The 17,554-nt window shown below is 47.9% G+C and overlaps 1 protein-coding gene across 2 annotated transcripts in view; it reads right to left on the bottom strand.

The window, feature by feature from the left end:
- The window catches only part of PNPT1 (polyribonucleotide nucleotidyltransferase 1), a 155,078-nt gene extending 142,102 nt beyond the window's left edge, over positions 1-12,976 (bottom strand). Inside the window, exons 1-7 of one of the 2 annotated variants that reach the window (XM_073576654.1) lie at positions 12,909-12,976; positions 6,778-6,838; positions 5,359-5,433; positions 4,446-4,551; positions 2,842-2,891; positions 2,468-2,531; positions 623-670 (exon numbers count right to left, since the gene is read on the bottom strand). In XM_073576654.1, coding sequence (XP_073432755.1) covers positions 623-670; positions 2,468-2,531; positions 2,842-2,891; positions 4,446-4,551; positions 5,359-5,415 — 325 coding nt within the window. In that variant the 5' untranslated portion in view covers positions 5,416-5,433; positions 6,778-6,838; positions 12,909-12,976. The other variant, XM_073576653.1, reaches the window with a different exon arrangement.
- Positions 12,977-17,554: the final 4,578 nt, after the last annotated feature.

The raw sequence follows: 17,554 nt of genomic DNA on the forward strand, positions 1-17,554 counted from the left end.
TTTACCAAGATGGCAGATTTTGAACCCTTTGAAGCTTCCCATCTTGCTTCCCGTTTGGGCCTACTTAGAGACACATGGATTCCTCACTCATTGCTCGAGTATTGTATCTAGTTCCAGTCTCCAGCTCCTGAGTACTGTCTTACCCAGACTGTTCCACAACTCCCATTGCTACCTCCAAGTACTTCCACTACCACTTTCTGCTCCCCACTAATGCTCCTCCGACCACTGGATTCCAGCCTTGCTTCACGAGTATCATAACATTAAGATAAGAAATGCTGTAATATATCTTATAAAAAATAAATGCTTCTTTCCCACACTTATCAGACTTATTCTCACCTGTACTGATCATTCACTCAAAAACTGCTCGAATCTCACTGCAGATCACTTCAGTGAGGAATCAATTTACATATGCTGCCTAGAGAAATCTATGGAGTGGAGAGACAATAAGGGGGTAGGGGAATGAGAGAAAACAAAGAGAAGCTACTGTAGCTTCTAGTGTATAGAGCCTGCAGAGGGGAAAATGACGAAAAAAAAATGCATGTTATATCCAAGCCAGAAAGTTTGATATTCCTCATGTGCACACCTGGCAGCAAATTCTGAAGTGGAGGTTCAGTCAACTTACCTACTGGTCCAATCCATGGTATGTCTGACAATGCCAGAGCAGCGGAGGCTGCAAAGAAACATACAAAGTCATGGAAGAAAATCATGCAATTAAATGAATATATACGGAACATGTAATGACTAGGCAATACTTTAGACAGGCCTTTTTAGCTATAAGAGACAATTTATCACTGGGTGTCCTGCCGTAGTAACCCCCAAATATCAATCACAAAATGTTAGGGGAACCGGCAGCAAAAGCTAAATTTTTCCGCAGCGCCATCACATGGCAAATGAAGCTTTATACAGTTCCTATCAAAGTCATCTAACACAAGCGATGACATTAGGTTGCTCTTAGCCGTAGTTAAAAGGGAATCTGTCGGCAGGTTTTTTTTTGTCATGAAATCTGAGAGCAGAATGATGTAGGGGGCAGAGAGCCTGATTCCAGTGATGCATCACTTACTGAACTTATTGGTGCGGTTTTGATTTAATCCCCGTTTTCTCTGCTGTAGTTGTAGCAGAGGTCACAATGCTGAGTTGTGCATAATGCAGCCCACACCTCCGATCGATTGGCAGCTTCCTGTGTACACTGCTGCCAATCATTGGTGGGGGCAGATACTACAGAATAGCCCGACTGGCCTGTACATGAGACCTAGCCCAGAAGTGAATCTCCTGCTGATAAAACAATTGATTGCACTGAAACTACAGCACCCAGCGTAATAAGTGCCACATCCCTATAATCAGGCTCTCTTACGCTATACAATGCTGATCTTACATTACCTTTAATAGATAAGGGTCCTGAATGGAGAACCTCATTACTAAAAGTTTTCCAGGGTAAAAAATATAGCTATAGCAAAATGAGGTCATAAATTATATACAGCGGGTGAAATAAGTATTGAACATGTCACCAATTTGCTAAGCAAATATATTTTTAAAGGTGCTATTGACATGAAATTCTCACCAGATGTCGGTAACAACCCATCCAATCCACACAGGCAAAGAATTCATACCATAGCTGTCCATAAATTAGGTTGTGTGTAATATTGAGAAATGACACAGGGAAAAAGCATTGAACACGCTTACTGAAATGTAAGTAAGTACTTTGTACAGAAGCCTTTGTTGGTGATGCAGCTTCAGGACACCTCCTGTATGGAGAAACTAGTCGCATGCATTGCTCAGGTGTGATTTTGGCTCATTCTTTCACATAAACACTCTTCAAATCCTGAAGGTTCTGTGGGATCCTTCTATGAACTCGGAGCTTTAGTTTTTTCCATAAACTTTCTATTGATCAGGTGATTGGCTGGGCCATTCTAGCAGCTTCTTCACTTCAAAGGGAACCTGTCATTAGATTCATGCTGCCCAAACCATGGGCATCAAGAATCAGAGCATGGCTGTGCAATTGCAGCAGCGTATAGTTTATTACTACTGTGAAATACTGTAGCGTTTCAGAGAAGTGTAAAAAGCTGGACGGGGACTATTAGGAAGGTCCCAGCTAGTCTGGTGTAGCCCCTGGCCAGCAGTCGATTCACAGGTCTCTCCCATGTGTATACATAGGGTAAATACTGGGAATCAACTGGAGCAGGTTTTGGATGGCTTTTCACACTGTGATTTCTCTGAAACACCGCATAGTAAAATGAACCTGGCTGAAATAGCGTAGCCAGGCTCTGCATCATGCTGCCCATAGTTCAGACAGCATAACTCTAAGGACAGGTTCCCTATAATGATAACTAACGGGAAGAGGAATCACAGTCCCTACCAATCAGTAGGTCATGATAGAGATTTGTGAATTCCTGTAACTCACTAATGTAAGAAAACCTATTGCGTGCATCAGAGGACAAAGATTGAGAAACATTGCTGAAAAGTAAAGTACCTCCATTTATTGCCAAGACATCAGGCTCATTGACGCCATCCACTGCTAATAAATTACACAGGATCTATCGTTGCAAAAATAAACATTAGAACATCATTAGTTAACATCCTCCACTATGAATACACCAAACTGTGTGATTTTATTATAGGTGGTTGTTTGTCGTAGGTATATGTGTTTTCTCCTCCCAGAGAGAGTGCCGCTATTGTCCACGGGTGATGTCTGATATTGCAGATCAAACTCATGACAGTGAATAAATAGAGCAGTAGTGAAATACGAGAGACCGCTCTATGTTGGAGGCGAGTAGTCCTGACGACGTTAAGACTCCACATAGGAGAGATGTGATCAAGTGAACAGACCCTTTAGATAACACTCACCTGTGTATCATAAAAATAACCAGTGGGAAAGAGAGGACGGATTGAACGATCTAAGAACAGAAAATATGTTAGATTAGTGTCTATAAATTGCCAGCATAAAAAAAATACACAATGACTTCGGTCAAACGAGAGATTGCATCAAAGCCATTCATGAACAATTGGTGATATCTGCTGCAGATTTCACGAGCCACCGTCACAGGCTTCGTCCGCTGTGTCACGTGTGAACATGTCCTCAAAATACTATTGCCTGACTCAAGAAATAGCTTCATTTTCCCTGCAAGTAACAATGTTGTTAACGAGGACAGGTCACCTCCTCCGACATGTCTGCGTTAGTAAACAATTACCTTCCTCATTAAATCACAATTTTGGAGCACGGACTTCCAGCTCTATTCTGTGTCGTTCATGTTAGGGCCCCGTTACAGTCTTCAATGTCCCAGCGATCCCACCAACGATCCGACATGGATGGGATCGCTGGGACATAGTTAGCTGATCGCTGGTGAGCTGTCACAGACAGACCCACCAGCGATCAGGACCAGTAAGTAACCAGTTATCCAAGGTAAACAGCAGGTATCTAAGAGCCGCACGGCTCTTAGATACCTGCTGTTTACTTTGAATACCAGCTCCCAGCGTCGCAGATCGTTGGTCTCTCGCCGTCACACGCAGCGACGCGCGCTGGTCAGCGGGATACCAACGATCAAAAAATGGCCCAGCACACTTCTGCATGATCAGCGATACCCGGCGGGGGGGGGGTTGCTCGCTGATGCGTGTCACACACAGCGATATTGCTGGCGAGATCGCTGTGGCGCCACAAAATCAGCGATCTCTGTGTGTGTGACGGGGCCTTTATTCTTTCCTGGAATGCATGAATAAATTGACAACTGAGTGTCACCGTGTTGCAGGGGTTTGTCCATGCACATACAGCACTAGCTGGACATAATCAGACTTTACCCCCCCACATCCAGTTATCAATTTATTATATACTTCCAAGAGGAATAATGGAGGAATGGCACTATGCAAACTTATAGGAAGACGTGCTTCAGAATTACAATATAGGGGAATGTAATTATTTAGTATAACAGACATGTCCAGAGAAATGACAGGTCCGGTTTCACAAAAAATGCTAATAGTTCATGGAAACAGTAACTGCCACTTTAATTTTTGTTTCCTAAATTAAAAGCATGTACGAAAAGAAACTTTCTAATATTTCTTATCAGAACAATCAGCCAGGACTGATCAGTCATTATCAAAATGTTCAACTCACTGAAAAATCTGTGTTCAGTGAGGACAAATTTTTACATTAGTGAGAAAGGAGATGGCGGGCATGATATTCTATGCAGATAGGAGGAAGAGAAAGCGCTAGATGGAGCTGCTCCTCGTCCTTCCGTCTACATTGAGGACCTGACATCTCCTATCTCAGTAATGGAAAAAAAAAAAAAAAAAAAAAAATCTATCTTCACCGAATACAGACTTTTCCCGTGAATTGAGAATTTTGAGAATGAATGATCAGCACTGATGGAGAAAACAGCAGATTTCTCTCATGTGAAAAACAAAGTTGCTTATTTTCATGTTTAATATTGATTTATCAAAGAAAGTGGTTACGGCACCTATAACTCGGCTAGTAAGAATTTCATGTGGCGTCGAGCCCAGTTCCCTTCTTAGATGATTTGTAGGTATTCTTCCTGCAGCAGCAGCTTTTTGCCTATAGTCGACCTATAATGGAAAGATAAAAATGTTCCCATTAAAAGGATTATTTCCAAAATCACAAGCTGTGCCCTATCCATCAGATAGCTATTCATAGGATAGGGAATATTGTGCTGATTACTAGGGGGCTTTGATCTTGAATGGAGGGGAGGAGTCTATGGGACTGCAGAAAAAAGCTGAGCATTGTCCATGGCCATTTCTACCAGTACCACTGACAATGAACGGAGCAGAGGTCAAGTATGTGTATCTCTCCGCTTTATTCGGTCTCAGGGCTCGAGATCCCTGGTCTCAGTCAGCTGGTGTTCCCAGCAGTGGTGGATGCAGACAGAAAAGGGCCCCTGAGCAAGCACAATATATGGGCCCTCTGCAGTACAATAGTTCTGTCTATGACAGTGGCTGCTCGCTACTTGGAAGGTAGAAGTGGGCCCCCTTACCTCTTGGGCCCCTGTGGGTCATCACCAGGGATCAAACCCCCCGAAACCAGCAAGCAATAGGGGATAAGGAAATATTCCTTTAATCGCATATATACTTCTATATAACCAGAACACTGAATAGCAAATACCAGAACTATAGAAAACACAGGACAGAAAGTAACGACAATAATGAGCGGTGATGAACGTACGGGGTTAGCACTCACTCACCAGGAACCCTACAACTGTAAAATGCAGACTTAGCTCTTCATAAATCATTTTTATAACATGATCTTGGATGACCAGAGAACAGACTAATTGTACTTGGGTAAATGCTGGGGAACAGTCTAAAGTAATTTTAGATGCTGCTTAAATTTCAGTAGTGACATGTCTGATACACACTTACCACTAACGGCATGAACTGAGAAGGGGAAGGCTTCGTTTTACTCACGGCCGTTACCATTACAGAAGTATCACCGAGCTGGAGAAAAAAAATAAATAAAAAAATTACATTGCACCTAATATTAGATATAAAATCATCTCTAAATAGGAACAAAATGTGATTTTTTTTCTGAGTGAGCTTAGCCATCCTGTTCTTTCTGCAGTCCTATGCAAACATCATATTTATAGTCTGTATATTTTTGTCTGTGAAATGGCCACAGCGTGAACGTGCTCTTACACTTTGCATGTAAACCTACTTATAGTCCGGCTCATTTCCTTGGTTTTGCTGTAATTATGGATGAGTGAACGTTCTTGTATAAGGTGTTATCTGAGCATGCTCGGGTGCTAATCGAGTGTCTTTGGCGTGCTCGAATAATATGTTCCGAGTACCCACGGCTGCATGTCTCACATCTCTTAGACAGCCACAACACATGCAGAGATTATCTAGCAATCAGGCAATCCATGCATGCGTTGTCTATTGAATAGCCATTAGACATACAGCCGCGGAGATTCGGAACATAGTATTCAAGCACGCTGAAGACACTCAGCACCCAAGCATGCTCAGATAACACCTTATCCCAGCACATTCATTCAGTACTAGCTGTAATCTTTTACTTTGTACAAAAAGGTTAGGCCTGTCCCGATAGGTACACCTAGTTGTGGTGGGATGGCTTTTCAAAATAGAATTAACTCAGTACCCCAAGTTATTTACATGTACTCTTACCATTTACAGTATATACTCTGCTTATACATGAGTCAGACATCAATACTCACCCTCCGTCGCTACATCTCCATCCCTGCATCTCCGTTGTCCGGGCGCCAGCAGCTTCTTCCTGTGCAGAGCGGTCACGTGGTAATGAATATGCGCTCCCATAGGCGTGGAGCGCATATTCATTACCTTAATGAGCGGTACAACGTGATCGCTCTGCACAGGAAGCTGCCGGCCCCAGGACAACAGAGAAGCAGGGAAGTGCAGAGACCATGCCAGGAAGGACTGAGTATGACGGGGGGGGGGGGGGAGCCCGAGCCACGCATACACAGGGGGGGCAATGCATACAAGGTGGAGCCATACATACAACTGGGGGAGCCACACATACCAGGACAGGAATGAGGGGACAATGCATACCCGGTTTATACTCGAGTCTGTAAGCTTACCCAGTTTTCGGTGGCAAAATTAGGTGCCTTGGCTTATACTCGGGTCGGCTTATACTCAGAGTATATACGGTACTTGCTGTAGGGTATATGCTCATTTTGCTTTTTTCTTGGCTTTTATCTGTTAAATGGCCACAGAGTTGACATGCTCTTAAACTTATATCAATCCGGCTCATTTCTTTGGTTTTGCTTTAGCTTTCCTGTATATGTAGATTCTATAGATTGTACTTACCTGTACTACAGCGCATCCATCTGCAAAACGGGCTAACTTCCCGGACGTGATTTCTAATTTTCTGCAGGCGGAATGGAAAAAAACAAAACAAAGATAAGCTTAAAATGTTTTTTTTTTTTCCAGAGACAAAAAAATGAAATATTGATATAACTACTACCGTAGACTTATTGGGGGCACTAAAGCAGTAGCACAGATCACTCAAGTTTTCCACTATTTTAATGACAGGAGGTAGCCGGGGGGTGGGGAATAAGGGGAGAGAGGGCAGAAGAAAGTTCATTATCCGCCCACTGGATTTGTGATTCATTAACAAACAACTTCATCTATGGATTTCTCTAAAACAGAAACACGGATTTCTAGAAGAAAAAGGAGATTTTTGTGTACTCACCGTAAAATCTCTTTAGCCTCTAACTGGGGGACACAGAACCATGGGTGTTATGCTGCTGTCCACTAGGAGGCGACACTATGCATAATCTGAAAAAGATTAACTATGGCTCCGCCTCTGCAGTATACACCCCTGGACGGCGTCAGCCTTCTCTAGTTTTGTGCAAAATCATTAGGAGGAACATAAACAACATAACCATGCCTGTAAGAAGGCCACTATGTACGAGCTCAAAGAACAATATGAGAACTCAACCGTAACAACGGCCCGTTAAGGGCAACAGGGTGGGAGCTGTGTCCCCCAATTAGAGGCTAAGAGAAAGATTTTACGGTGAGTACACAAAAATCTCCTTTATTCTGTCGCCTCATTGGGGGACACAGAACCATGGGACATCCCAAAGCAGTCCCTGGGTGGGAAGCAATGGACGAATATTGTGCTAGCAGGTCCCTAAACTTGGGGCACTGCCGCCTGCAGAACCCATCTACCCAGGCTCGCATCCGCTGAGGACTGGGTATGAACAGTGTTTCGTAAACGTGTGTAGGCTAGTCCAAGTGGCCGCCTTACACACTTGTTGTGCCGAAGCCTGGTGCCGAATGGACCAGGAGGCCCCTACTGCCCGCGTAGAGTGTGCCGTGATACCGGCCAGAAGAGGAGAATTGTTAAAGGCGGTAAGCCTCTTGTATGGTGGACTTGATCTACCTGGCAAGGGTAGCTTTGGAAGCCGGTAGACCCTTGTGAACGCCTTCCGGAAGGAAAAGGGAATCAGACTTCTGGAAGGGTGCAGTCCTAGACACGTATATACACAATGCCCTGACTAGGTCAAGCGTATGCAGAGCCTTCTCCACTCTATGAACCGGGCAAAGGGATGGCAGTGAAATTTCCTCATCGAGGTGGAAGTTGGACACAACCTTCCGAAGGAAGGATGGTACTGTATGGAGAACCACCTTGTCCTGGTGAAAGGCTAGGAAGGGCCGTCTGCAGGAGAATGCTGACAATTCAGACACCCTGCGTAGCAAGGTGATTGCCACCAGAAAAACCACCTTCTGTGACAGAATGCGGAGTGGGACTTCCTTAAGGGGTTCAAAAGGTGGTGCCTGCAATGCTGTCAGGACCAGGTTTAGGTCCCACGTTTCCAGTGGACATCTGTAGGGGGGGGAACTATTTGGGAAACTCCCTGGAGAAAAAAGTCATTACTTGCGGCTTGTTAGCAATACGCCTTTGGAAAAGCACTGAAAGCGCTGACACCTGGCTCTTAAGCGAGCCTAGAGATAGCCTGGTGTCCAGGCCCGATTGAAGAAAACCAAGTACCTTTGGGAGGGAATAAGGGAGTGGGACCTGTCCGCGAGATTCGCACCAGGTAAAGAAAGCTCTCCAGCTACGGTAATAGATCTTGGTGGAGGCTGGCTTCCTTGCCCTGATAATGGTCGTAATGACATCCGGTGAGAGCCCTGCCTGGGTTAGAACCCAGGTTTCAAGGGCCACGCCGTCAAATAGGAGCCCCTGAGTTCTGATGGTAGAACGGACCTTGTGACAGAAGGTCGTGATGGTCGGGGAGACGCCAGGGGGCATCTGCTGTAAGTTGTACGATGTCAGCGTACCATGTACGTCTGGGCCAGTCCGACGCAATCAGGATGGTTGGAACTCCCTCTTGTTTAGTCTTCCTCACGACTCTGGAGATCAGGGGGAGGGGTGGAAAAATGTACAGAAGCTGGAACTGGGTCCAGTCCTGAACCAGGGCTTCCGGGGTTGGATCGGAAATGTCCAGCACCCGATGGATGGAAGAGATTATGTCCTCAACCAGCGCTGTATTGCTAGGGGGACAAGGGACCAGAGACCTCTCCGTTTCGTTGTCTGAGTCGGAGTCTCAGATGCCTTCCGAATCCTGCGTATCACTGAGGCGTTCCCTGGTGGGTGAGCTGGGGCGGAGGTCTCCTGTAGTCGTGGGTCGCTGTGGAGATCTGCGTTGTCTGTCTCTGGTAGGGGACGGTCTAGGTGACCTGGAACTACGGTGTCTCTCCCTAGAGGGGGATGACCGTGTTCTATGGGATGACGCAGAGGAACGTGACGTGTGGGTCTGCTTACGTCTGGGAGAGCCAGAAACGGCCTGTCCCTGAGTGGAGCTGTCCCTTTGCTGGGTAACGCTCATAGCCGAGACATGACCCTGCAGAGCCTGGAGTAATGTGGAGGTTAGGTTATCTATGGACGGCGTCATAGACTGCGACATCTGGATAGCCCATTCCGGCGTGGTAGCATCCGCTGAAGCATTGGTAGGAGCCTCTTGGGGTTCTGACCCAGTATTCTGGATACAGTCCCGACAGTGGGGGTACGTGCTGCCACTGGGGAGAGTGGTTTTGCAGGCTGTGCAGAATGCATAAAAACAGTCCTGCCTGGTTCTCTTGTACCTTGAGTCTGGCATAGTGCACAGAGCGCGGAAGGGCAGGCTATGGGAGAGCCCTACAGGGGTGGATATGCAGGGGAAACCTATAGGAGAGCCTTACAGGGAATCCGGATTCACAGCCGAGCAAAAAAACCCGAGCTGTGATCTTACCCTACCAGTGTGCCCCTAGGTCCAGCGCCGAAGATCCACAGTCCTGTGCCCCCCGGAGACTGGCTGGCGTGGTGCTGCTGATGCCTGTGTCAGAAATGGCCGCCGAGAGGATGAGGAGGGAGAAGAAGGGGACGGAGAGCTGAGAAAGAGCGCGCAGAGATGTGTAAAAACGCGCCCTTTCTGCCTTGATCCGCCCCTATGACACTGTAGAGTGTCATATTTGTCATCCGGGGGGCGGAGAGGAGGCGGCGACCTCAGCTAGGCCGAAGCCGCGGCCTAAATTAGATATCGATGCCCAAGAAGGGCTCCAGGCCGGCGCGGTAGTCCGGGAGGGGGTCGGATCTTAACCGGTCCCCCCCGGATTGAAAGGCAGGCTAGTGGTGGGGCCACAATCGGAAGTGGGGCCCTGTGATGGGTCCCCCTGAGGTGCTATGTAGCTGGTGCTGCAGCAGAGACAGGGGAGCAGGGAGCCCTGTCTCTGTATGTGCCATGCCTGCCCGCACTCCCCCCCCCGGCCCTGACAGGAGTCCGCAGCTGGGCTGGGGTCCCTGGATACAGTGAGCTGCAGATTACCGAGGTACAGACCCTACCTGAGGTGTCTCAACCTAATACCCCCAGAGGGGGATTAGGGAGGGTGCTGCTGTCACCATCAGGGGGCTTCTTCCTCGCCTCGACCTCAACCCAAGACCAAAAGAAATTGGGGAAGGAGGGGGGTCTCAACTTCGAGCCAGCACCCGCAGGACTGGGGAAGGCGCGACATGGTGAACAGCCATCTCTACTTCAACCGGGCACCCCATAATAGGGGGCCGAGGAAGGAGTCATGCCGGGAGTCTCACAGGAGACCCGCTTTTCTTGATCTGTCATCCGGGAAAAAACGGAGTGAAAAAAAAAAATCTTTAGGTGTGCCTCCTTGCGACACTAAGCAAAAACTGGAGAAGGCCGACACCGTCCAGGGGTGAATACTGCAGAGGAGGAGCCATAGTTAATCTTTTTCAGATTATGCATAGTGTCGCCTCCTAGTGGACAGCAGCATAACACCCATGGTTCTGTGTCCCCCAATGAGGCGACAGAGTAAGTATTTAGGCAGCATTAAAGCACCTTTATACATGTTGTTGGTTTCAGGCATAAAATCTGATACCTGGTTTTCTTTTAATTGAATTTTGGGGAGACGGGCTCCTTTTAAAGTGAACTCCAGACAGGACTATTTTAAAAGATACGTGCGTTCTCCATGAAGTAGCAATTCTAGAGCAACCCTTCTAAGGCCACGTGCACACATTGATCACTGGGTCAGTATTTTATCTCAGTATTTGAAAGCCAAAACCAGGAGGGGAACAATCATAGGAAAAGTATAATAGAAACACGTCACTTCTGGATTTATCACCCACTGCTGATTAATGCTTATAAATACTGATGTAGAAGACTACCCCCCCAAACGTGTGCACGTGGTCTTAGAGCCTGGCCATTCCTTTGGAACTACTCCAGGATGATCCAAAACTAACATTTATTTTAATCTTAAATCTCTATTTAATATCATAATCTACCGTAATCTCCTTTCTAATTAAAAAGTGCTTATCGCTGCCTCACTACTTTAACCGCTTTATTTTTACCTACTTCCTTTTTGATGCTTCGTTTCAGAATCCCACTGCATGCTGAGATACTCAGTCATCATCAGGTGGCAGAGAGTTGCAGTAACTGTCACAGCCTCTGCCCCTTCCTGAAGTGAAGTCAGCGGTGACCTTAACGACATAGGCTGGACTAGTCCCCGCTCTACTGAGCATGCACTGGTTGACAATTCCAGTGTACGCTCAGTAGGATCTCACAGTGACAGTGCGCTCCCTCATCGCCTGAGGAAAAGTGACACAGGCTAGAGAGCGCACTGTCAGTGTGCATTGTAAGGAGAGAACCTGGCAAGCAGAGACCAGCCCCACCCCCGCAATTACCATCACTCATCAGAGGAACACAGCCATGGGGCATTAGAAAGCTTATTGAACAGTGATAAGATCCTACTGGACATGCATTGGAATTGACAACCAGCAATGTTCAGCAGAAAAGGGACTAGCCCAGCTCCAAAATGGCCTTCCCCAATGATGTTCCAATTCATAGTGGGGGCAAAGCCTGCGTCAGTGACCCTTTAACCCACTGATGACATCTTGCTAGAGTACCCCAGTAGGCACTGGGGATTCTCAAAAGAATGGTCATCAGACAGGATGTATAAAAGAACAGCATAGTGAGGGAACAATAGGGACTTTTTAGTTACAGGTTGTAAACTACTAGGAAAACCCCTTCCCCTTGATCTAAATGTTTGGGGCCACTCACCTCCAGTGCTGACGCCTTTCCAGCGGTGCGACACTCGCAGTCCCACGTTACATGAGCCTGGCGTCCAATCAGCAATGGCGGACATTTTGAACACGAAGGGGAAGTCCAGGCCACAGCTGATCGCAGACTCCCCCTTCACGTCCATACGTAGGCAGAGATGTCAGCGCTGATAGGGCGCCGGCGTCACAACAACGCACAGGAGCCCCTGGGAGAGAGCGCGTGCAGACACCGCTGGAAAGGCATGGGAGGGGAGCTAAAATAAAACTGACTGACAATGTCGGACCACCCCTTTAATGGAACGCTATCATGACTGGTGGATTTCAGGTGGTTGGACCCCAGAAGCCAGACCCTCACTGCCCATCCTCAGGAAAGGTGATGCGGTGCGGTTAAGGAAAACCCCTGTAATAGGGAATGTCCCTACACAGCACTGTCAGCTCAGGGCTGAGACCCCAATAACAATGCGTACACCCAGCTGTCAATGTACAGCAGGGGGGCAGCACAGCTGCTGCTTTACATGTCAGGAGACAGATCTAGTAACACTGCCACAGTCTGGGGTCCCCCATCACACTGCTCCACTGACGCTACGGTGGGGAGCTGCCATGCAGTCAGTGTGACTCCACTCCATGCACAGCCCTGGTGTCACGTGTCCCAGCTCCAGCAGTTACCTGCCCTCCAGCTCCACACACACGGAGCGGCTCGCTGCCCTCACTCCTCCGGACAAGTGTGACCGGGACCAGGGCAGAGCACAGCTCCGGCACCCGGCGGAGCTCCATGTTCTGCACAGCACCCCGCTCATCACTTCAAACCGGCATCTCAAGGAGGCGGCCATGACAGCTCTCCGCCACCTCCCAAAAACGCGTGCGCTCATTGGTTGGCGCTCCTGCTTACGTCACTTAGACTTCTGCGAGGCAATCTGGTTTCGATTCTGTGGGTCTTGGGAGGAGCAAATAGAGGTCACGTTGGTGAGATAGGTGACGTCATTCTCTGCTGTGCGTGCAGTCTCTGGACGCCAGAGGGCGCAATGGGTACATCAATTTCGGTCAGTGCATTATACTACTGTAGAACTATATTATACTATCATGCCATAGAATAAGGTGGCGACAATGCAGGAAACGTAGTGTTCAGCAAGCTACTGGGCATGAGGTGTAAGGGTGCAGCAAGCCACTGGGCATGAGGTGTAAGGGTGCAGCACACTACTAGGCATGAGGTGTAAGGGTGCAGCAAGCTACTGGGCATGAGGTGTAAGGGTGCAGCACACTACTAGGCATCAGGTGTAAGGGTGCAGCAAGCTACTGGGCATGAGGTGTAAGGGTGCAGCAAGCCACTGGGCATGAGGTGTAAGGGTGCAGCAAGCCACTGGGCATGAGGTGTAAGGGTGCAGCACACTACTAGGCATGAGGTGTAAGGGTAAAAAACAAATAAAAAACAAATCTGAACTGAGAAAAGTAAGTTAATGTGTATGCACAATGTAAGTGCATATTAACACATGACCATTAACCAGAGAAAACAAAAAGCAAAAAACACACAAATATCCTGAACTAAAAGTAAAAAATATACTGCAAATAATGCATAAAGGTAATAATAATAATGAGGGTATTTAGTAAACATAATTTTGATCAAAATAATGTACAAGCCATCCCGCCACGTCACAGCAACCCTTGTGGGACAGTCCCTACTCTAGTATTTAAAACCTTTTCACTTGCCAAGTGGCGTGAATGTGAATAAGGGTCGAGCGGCTGAACCACTTGTAACAGCTTAGGCCAGACTGGATGGCTTTCCCAGCTCAGAAAGAGGGCGGTCACACCCATATATGCACTGAATGCACAATGAAATGAAGTCTGGCCTAAGCTGTTACAAGTGGTTCAGCCGCTCGACCCTTATTCACATTCACGCCTCATTATTATTATTACCTTTATGCATTATTTGCAGTATATTTTTTACTTTTAGTTCAGGATATTTGTGTGTTTTTTGCTTTTTGTTTTCTCTGGTTAATGGTCATGTGTAAATATGCACTTACATTGTGCATACACATTAACTTACTTTTCTCAGTTCAGATTTGTTTTTTATTCATTTCATTGTGCATTCAGTGCATATATGGGTGTGACCGCCCTCTTTCTGAGCTGGGAAAGCCATCCAGTCTGGCCTAAGCTGTTACAAGTGGTTCAGCCGCTCGACCCTTATTCACATTCACGCCACTTGGCAAGTGAAAAGGTTTTAAATACTAGAGTAGGGACTGTCCCACAAGGGTTGCCGTGACGTGGCGGGATGGCTTGTACATTATTTTGATCAAAATTATGTTTACTAAATACCCTCATTATTATTACCTTTATGCATTATTTGCAGTATATTTTTTACTTTTAGTTCAGGATATTTGTGTGTTTTTTGCTTTTTGTTTTATGAGGTGTAAGGGTGCAGCAAGCTACTGGGCATGAGGTATAAGGGTGCAGCACACTACTAGGCATGAGGTGTAAGGGTGCAGCAAGCCGCTGGGCATGAGGTGTAAGGGTGCAGCAAGCCACTGGGCATGAGGTGTAAGGGTGCAGCAAGCCACTGGGCATGAGGTGTAAGGGTGCAGCAAGCCGCTGGGCATGAGGTGTAAGGGTGCAGCACACTACTAGGCATGAGGTGTAAGGGTGCAGCACACTACTGGGCATGAGGTGTAAGGGTGCAGCAAGCCACTGGGCATGAGGTGTAAGGGTGCAGCAAGCTACTGGGCATGAGGTGTAAGGGTGCAGCAAGCCGCTGGGCATGAGGTGTAAGGGTGCAGCAAGCCACTGGGCATGAGGTGTAAGGGTGCAGCAAGCCACTGGGCATGAGGTGTAAGGGTGCAGCAAGCCGCTGGGCATGAGGTGTAAGGGTGCAGCAAGCCACTGGGCATGAGGTGTAAGGGTGCAGCAAGCCACTGGGCATGAGGTGTAAGGGTGCAGCAAGCCGCTGGGCATGAGGTGTAAGGGTGCAGCACACTACTAGGCATGAGGTGTAAGGGTGCAGCACACTACTGGGCATGAGGTGTAAGGGTGCAGCAAGCCACTGGGCATGAGGTGTAAGGGTGCAGCAAGCTACTGGGCATGAGGTGTAAGGGTGCAGCAAGCTACTGGGCATGAGGTGTAAGGGTGCAGCACACTACTAGGCATGAGGTGTAAGGGTGCAGCACACTACTGGGCATGAGGTGTAAGGGTGCAGCACACTACTAGGCATGAGGTGTAAGGGTGCAGCAAGCCACTGGGCATGAGGTGTAAGGGTGCAGCAAGCCACTGGGCATGAGGTGTAAGGGTGCAGCAAGCCGCTGGGCATGAGGTGTAAGGGTGCAGCAAGCTACTTGGCATGAGGTGTAAGGGTGCAGCAAGCTACTGGGCATGAGGTGTAAGGGTGCAGCAAGCTACTGGGCATGAGGTGTAAGGGTGCAGCACACTACTAGGCATGAGGTGTAAGGGTGCAGCACACTACTAGGCATGAGGTGTAAGGGTGCAGCACACTACTAGGCATGAGGTGTAAGGGTGCAGCACACTACTGGGCATGAGGTGTAAGGGTGCAGCACACTACTAGGCATGAGGTGTAAGGGTGCAGCACACTACTGGGCATGAGGTGTAAGGGTGCAGCACACTACTAGGCATGAGGTGTAAGGGTGCAGCAGCAAGCCACTGGGCATGAGGTGTAAGGGTGCAGCAAGCCACTGGGCATGAGGTGTAAGGGTGCAGCAAGCCGCTGGGCATGAGGTGTAAGGGTGCAGCAAGCTACTGGGCATGAGGTGTAAGGGTGCAGCACACTACTAGGCATGAGGTGTAAGGGTGCAGCACACTACTAGGCATGAGGTGTAAGGATGCAGCAAGCTACTGGGCATGAGGTGTAAGGGTGCAGCAAGCCACTGGGCATGAGGTGTAAGGGTGCAGCAAGCCGCTGGGCATGAGGTGTAAGGGTGCAGCAAGCCACTGGGCATGAGGTGTAAGGGTGCAGCAAGCTACTGGGCATGAGGTGTAAGGGTGCAGCACACTACTGGGCATGAGGTTTAAGGGTGCAGCAAGCTACTGGGTATGAGGTGTAAGGGTGCAGCAAGCCACTGGGCATGAGGTGTAAGGGTGCAGCACACTACTAGGCATGAGGTGTAAGGGTGCAGCAAGCTACTGGGCATGAGGTGTAAGGGTGCAGCAAGCCACTGGGCATGAGGTGTAAGGGTGCAGCACACTACTAGGCATGAGGTGTAAGGGTGCAGCAAGCTACAGGGCATGAGGTATAAGGGTGCAGCACACTACTAGGCATGAGGTGTAAGGGTGCAGCAAGCCACTGGGCATGAGGTGTAAGGGTGCAGCAAGCCGCTGGGCATGAGGTGTAAGGGTGCAGCAAGCCACTGGGCATGAGGTGTAAGGGTGCAGCAAGCCGCTGGGCATGAGGTGTAAGGGTGCAGCACACTACTAGGCATGAGGTGTAAGGGTGCAGCACACTACTGGGCATGAGGTGTAAGGGTGCAGCAAGCTACTGGGCATGAGGTGTAAGGGTGCAGCAAGCTACTGGGCATGAGGTGTAAGGGTGCAGCACACTACTAGGCATGAGGTGTAAGGGTGCAGCAAGCTACTGGGCATGAGGTGTAAGGGTGCAGCACACTACTAGGCATGAGGTGTAAGGGTGCAGCAAGCTATTGGGCATGAGGTGTAAGGGTGCAGCACACTACTAGGCATGAGGTGTAAGGGTGCAGCAAGCTACTGGGCATGAGGTGTAAGGGTGCAGCAAGCCACTGGGCATAAGGTGTAAGGGTGCAGCAAGCTACTGGGCATGAGGTGTAAGGGTGCAGCAAGCCACTGGGCATGAGGTGTAAGGGTGCAGCAAGCCACTGGGCATGAGGTGTAAGGGTGCAGCACACTACTAGGCATGAGGTGTAAGGGTAAAAAACAAATAAAAAACAAATCTGAACTGAGAAAAGTAAGTTAATGTGTATGCACAATGTAAGTGCATATTTACACATGACCATTAACCAGAGAAAACAAAAAGCAAAAAACACACAAATATCCTGAACTAAAAGTAAAAAATATACTGCAAATAATGCATAAAGGTAATAATAATAATGAGGGTATTTAGTAAACATAATTTTGATCAAAATAATGTACAAGCCATCCCGCCACGTCACGGCAACCCTTGTGGGACAGTCCCTACTCTAGTATTTAAAACCTTTTCACTTGCCAAGTGGCGTGAATGTGAATAAGGGTCGAGCGGCTGAACCACTTGTAACAGCTTAGGCCAGACTGGATGGCTTTCCCAGCTCAGAAAGAGGGCGGTCACACCCATATATGCACTGAATGCACAATGAAATGAAGTCTGGCCTAAGCTGTTACAAGTGGTTCAGCCGCTCGACCCTTATTCACATTCACGCCTCATTATTATTATTACCTTTATGCATTATTTGCAGTATATTTTTTACTTTTAGTTCAGGATATTTGTGTGTGTTTTGCTTTTTGTTTTCTCTGGTTAATGGTCATGTGTAAATATGCACTTACATTGTGCATACACATTAACTTACTTTTCTCAGTTCAGATTTGTTTTTT

This window comes from Dendrobates tinctorius, unplaced genomic scaffold, assembly GCF_039654945.1.
Source record: "Dendrobates tinctorius isolate UK_male_01 unplaced genomic scaffold, ASM3965494v1 ptg000050l, whole genome shotgun sequence".
NCBI lineage: Eukaryota > Metazoa > Chordata > Amphibia > Anura > Dendrobatidae > Dendrobates > Dendrobates tinctorius.